This window comes from Drosophila montana, unplaced genomic scaffold (assembly GCF_035044405.1).
Source record: "Drosophila montana isolate Dmon_TW-CO22-7 unplaced genomic scaffold, ASM3504440v1 contig_690_1, whole genome shotgun sequence".
Lineage (NCBI taxonomy): Eukaryota > Metazoa > Arthropoda > Insecta > Diptera > Drosophilidae > Drosophila > Drosophila montana.
In genome coordinates this window covers 2,594-8,132 of record NW_026998995.1, presented here as the reverse complement: position 1 = coordinate 8,132, position 5,539 = coordinate 2,594, and the positions used below count along the sequence as shown (strand labels likewise).

General features: G+C 37.7%; 1 protein-coding gene across 1 annotated transcript; it reads left to right on the top strand.

Annotated features, from left to right (window-relative positions):
* Positions 1-699: 699 nt before the first annotated feature.
* LOC135439646 (uncharacterized protein K02A2.6-like) lies at positions 700-2,235 on the top strand (the record flags this gene model as incomplete). Its single annotated transcript, XM_064698395.1, has 3 exons — positions 700-780; positions 834-1,187; positions 1,769-2,235. Coding segments are annotated over exons 1-3 (902 nt in total), but the record flags the coding sequence as incomplete, so codon positions are not given.
* Positions 2,236-5,539: the final 3,304 nt, after the last annotated feature.

Genomic DNA, 5,539 nt, shown 5'->3' with positions numbered 1-5,539 from the left:
TTATGAAAAATCTTATTCCCATCGGGCTACTATATCATATAGCTGCCATAGGAACGATCGGTAGAAAATTAAGTTGTTGTATGGAAACCTGTATTGTTTTTCAAGATTCTTAACCATACTCGGCATTAACTATTTTCCCTGTGCTTCTTAGATACGGGCAAAGCACTATGAGCATTTTGAAAAGGTTGGGTCTGCAAGGGTATTAAATCTCCGGCGTGCCGAAGATAGCACTTCTTTCTCGTTTAATTTAAAAACTGTGTTTTCTTTCAAGAAGTATATATGCATTTCTCATCATAGCACGAGAATCTCATTACCAATTTTGAAAGGCTTTACAGTTCCGGAAAGCTTATGAATCTATTAATCATTCATATACAGTTATTCACTTAGATATGACTATTCCATGCATATAAGTATTTTTGAATTAAGAAAATCATGATGTTATGGTTATTTAATGATTTTTTAGTTCAAAATTACAGAAAAACTGCGAAAAAATAATTGTTTACCCTTACTCTCAATTACATAATTCTTATGTCTGACTTTAATTTAAGCTACTATCGATATACATATATATATTCTTACCATGAATTGCGATCTCTAGCTTCTCTTTATGATGAAAAAGCTTAGCACACGACTTGTGAAATTACTTAAGTAAAATAAAGAAGAATTAAGAACACAAAAGTGGTGTCAGAAGTGGTCAAAATGAGCATTGTTAACGACCAACTACGAGACGTCATCAGTTCACTGACTGTTCAGCAGTGCAACAAGCGGGTCCAAATGCACGTGGGGCAGCAATCTCTACGAAAGTACCCCCGTTTACAATGCCAAACTTCAAGGGCGGTGAAGACTGTACAGTGGAAGACTGCCTCCAACAATTCGAATGGGCACTGCAAAATCGCAGCACTTGCGATGAGGTAATCGCAAAACAGCCAACAGCCTTTGCAGACGCATACGAGGCTGCATATGCCAGGGAGTTGTTACTACGATCAGCAAACACGGTTAATGATAACCAAGCTGCAGATACAGAGCCTACATGCAAACTGGGCTTCTCGCCAATCAGGAGGAAGCCGTCAAGCGGAGTGAAACAGGGAAGCAAATGCTACGGATGTGGAGGCCAACACTTGCGCAAAGATAGCAAATTCAAAAACGAGAAATGCTACGTATGTGGTAAAGTGGGCCATATAAGTAAGGTATGTAAAGCCAATACGAAACAGATCTCCGAGCCAACAGATTCAGACGCCCCGGAAGAAATACAATTTATACAACAGTCTAATACCAACGCCATCAAGTCAGTAGGTAGAAAAATCATAGCAATGAAGATTGATGGAATAAAAATACCAATGGAACTGGACACAGGTGCTCCGTGCAGCAAAATGAATGAAAAGACCCTTCGGAAAATTAAACCGTTAATACGATTAAAGAAAACCGACCGCAAATTTTCGAGTTATAGAGGGCACAGGATCAACTGCTGTTGGCGGGCAGTTGTTAACGTGACTTATGGAAAGACTACAGGTAAACTAAATCTGTATGTAGTAGAAGGAAACCTGGACACACTGCGTGGGCGAGAATGGATCTCCCAATTTGCAAAAGAAATTGATTTTACTGGGATCTTTACAAACAATTCTGTCAACACCTACGCCAGAAGTTGGACATTGATTACCAATAACAAACCACTCGCACAAATTTTACACCCTACCAAATCACTACCGACACTATGCTTTTTAGGATTGCAAACTATGCAGATTTTTTAATAATACGACAAATTAATCAGCTTCCAGTTACAGCTTCGGTAGTTGCTCGAGAAACCAGAAAAGACCAGCATTTGGGCAAAATTTTGCAAATACTGGAGAGTGCCCAATGTCTAACACGAAATGGATACAAATCACCAGAGTGCAAGTATGAGTTATCATCGGGCTGCATTACTTTCGAACACCGTGTGGTTATCCCGACTAAACTTCAAAAACTGATCCTGGACGAACTACACAGGGCCCACTTGGGTATAGTAAAAATGAAGGGTATTGCACGCTCTTTCGTCTACTGGCAATCTGGAATCGATAAGGACATCAAGAATGCGGCAAGAACATGCGAGTTCTGTGCAAAACACGCGAATCAACCTCCGAAATGTTTCGATCACAATTGGGAATACCCTAAGTCGCCATGGGAGCACATTCACATCGACTACGCGGGCCCATTTGAAGGCGCGATGCTTTTGATTGTTACGGATGCATACTCAAAGTGGTTGGACGTTAAGATCACTAAATCAATTACGGCAACAAAAACAAGCGAATTACTAGATGATTTATTTACTATGTATGGTGTCCCCCTCATGGTAGTCTCCGATAACGGAACAAATTTCACTTCGGATGAATTCAAGCAATACCTCACATCTGTTGGCGTCAAATATCACAAGTTATCAGCACCCAAAGACATCCAGCACACTTAAAAGAAATGTAAACAAATTCATACAGCAATACAGAAACGCTCCGCATAGCACAACTGGCGAAGCTCCAGCGAAACTTTTCTTGGGTCGAAAATTACGTACACGACTGGATTTGATCAGACCAGAAGCCATCAAGGAAAAGGTATCAGCAAAACAATTTTTAAAATGCAAGCAGTCGTGGCGCCAGTCGTGACTCGAGTACATAAACCAAGAATGATATTCTCACCAGTCCCTTAGAAGGGGAAGAACTGTTATGTCTGACTTTAATTTAAGCTTCTATCGATATATATATTCTTAGCATGTAAGTTATCGCGCGATTGAATCCCTAGCTTCATGACTTGTGAAATTACCTAAGTAAAATAAAGAAGAATTAAGAACACGAAAATAATTGAACAAGTAAGAGGTTCTAGTCGGGAGCTTCCAAGTAGGGGATACCCGACCCCTTTATTCCAACACCAAATGCAGCTCGCGCGACGCGCTCGTTTACTTTAGTGGTAATAAAGAAAAATTAAAATGAAAACAAGTGAGAGGGTCTAGTCGGGAGCTCCCGACTTAGAAATATCCTGAACCCTTTTCTTCAAACACCAAATGCAGCTCGTGCTACGCGCTCGTTTGCTATACTAGTAATAAAGAAAAATTAAAATATAAAAAAAAAATTGTTCCCTTTTCAGGGTTCGAACTCGCTTCTACTCAAGAGCTACACCAACAATTGAGTTTTAATGAGAAAAAAACCAATTCAAATAGCAGCACAGAAAACAATACATTCGCAATTGCAATGCTGTTGATAGAATTTAAAGCAGACGCGCATGAATGGGTGTGTGTGCATGTATACAGAAATTCTTGGAATTTGCGCTTGCTGCTGCACGTGTTTGCAGGCCAAAACACATTTTCTTTCGTGTTTCCTTACCGATCTTAATGAAATTTTCAGTAGTAGATCTTATTGTACTATAAAATATTCGTGTATTCTCAAAATGAGAATTTCATTTAAATTGTGGCTTAATTAGGTAGGCAATACAAGTTGGTTTACTAACATGGTTTAAAGCTTCTTGGTGGTAGCAGGGAGGTGGCGATAGCTATTAAATGAAAGATACTTGATATATATATACTATTCTATAAGCTACATGTCAAGTTTAATGACTCTAGCTCTTATTGTTTAGAAAAATTGCTTAAAAAACAGGATTTCGATATCGATTACTTGGAAACGGGGCAAGCTATCGAATATCGGAAGCAAACTCGATCTGCGCGGGCACTATGAGACTTTCAAGTCTCTAGCTCTTATAGATTCTGAGATCCTTGCGTTCATACATAAGGACGGACGGACGGACAGATGGACGGACGGACGGATGGACAGACGGACAGACAGACGGACATAGCTAGATCGACTCGGCTGTTGATGCTGATCAAGAATATACAGTATAATTTGCTTAGCTGCCTCAAGTACTTTGTACAGACATTAGAGGCAGCTATCCTAAAAAGGCAGTTAACTTAATTTATTTTTTTCCTAAAAGTGAATCGATTTAATAGTAACCTCAATATTTTTTTAAGTTGCACTGAATTTTATTTAACAGTACAAAGTTGAATAAATTAATTTGATAATTTTTATTAACTTTATGTATATAAATTACATTTTATTCATTTTCAATACAGTTTATTGTATACATAAGAAAAACAAATCAAAAATCTACACATCTGATCATAGATGGCGCAGGTAATTAATTTCATAAAAAATTAGCTCTTATTGCAGCGAAATTAAAATTTCAGGCAGCGATCTTACCGATGCAGCTAAGTATCGAGACAGCTAAGCAAATTATACTGTATATACTTTATGGGGTCGGAGATGCTTCCTTCTGCCTGTTGCATACATTTGCACAAATACATTATACCCTTTTTACCCATTTTAATTAGGTTCAGGGTATAATTAATAGGTCGTCACTTAAGATATTAATTGTTGGAATCAATGGACAAACAACATTTTAACGATAGATACGTTTTGTATATATACGATTGCTTTGCCAAATGTTCATCAAAATTGTGGCTTTAAAGTCACAGGAAATTTTTACAGGTACCTTATGTAATGAAATTGCATTTTAGGAAAATTAAAGCGCAAGTGTGGAAAAATCTTGAAAAACGACTGTAGACAATTTTTTTTTTAACCGATAGGCCTCAAATGTATTTTCAAAGATCTTTGCTCAAATTCATTACTCTTATCGGAATATACATTCGTGGTATAAATGGGGTTCAAAGATTTGGTCTGTGAAGCTGCGAGTTCAAATTTAATTCAAACGATTTTTATGAAAAATAAATTGAGATATGCTTAACAGTTTTACCAGAATCCAACCTTCCTCTGGAGAAAATGTTTTTTTAGGGTCAGATTTATGTTTTGCTTGGTTTTATTATTGAATACGTGTTTCAGCGGTTTTTCAAATTCACCAAAGACGAAAACGTTTGAATGAAAGTTTTTTGTTTACCATCCAATCGGCTTCAAAATCGTTTTCATAGATATTTGTGATAATTTATCTGATACGCGTAGGATTACATAATTTAGATAATTAGTTAGTTAGTAAGTTTACCTGACACTTGCATGCGCGCACTAAGCGACCAAGCTAAGTCAGAGTTCTGTCGCGACCGCTAGCTCAGACCATGGACTTCGTGGGATAGGTTTAGGTTATGTTAAGTTAGGTCATGTGAGGTTGACTGGCATTGACGCCAAATAAAGTTTATCAATTAAGCCCAAAGGTTAGAATCCCGCCGTTTTTAAAATCCAGTTCAACAACGTATTTAAATCGACCGTGTGAGAACAAAGGGTTGAAAAGTCGTCAAGCCGCACCTCGACAAAAAAAAAAACAGAAATGTCACCAGGCAAAGCTGTGACAAAACAAAACAAAACAACCGGCACGAAAGGGTGAAAATCAACCTAAAGCGTCAGCCAACGATGCGACAAAATAAACAGTAAAAAAAAAATAACTAAAATAACAAACAATAACATATAAAGAAAATATCAACACACAGTGTTGAGTAACATAAATTAGGAAAAAAATTCAAACAAAAACAACGACAGCTGCAGCGACGTTTTTCACCAAGAAAGACGAGACCCTGCCACGC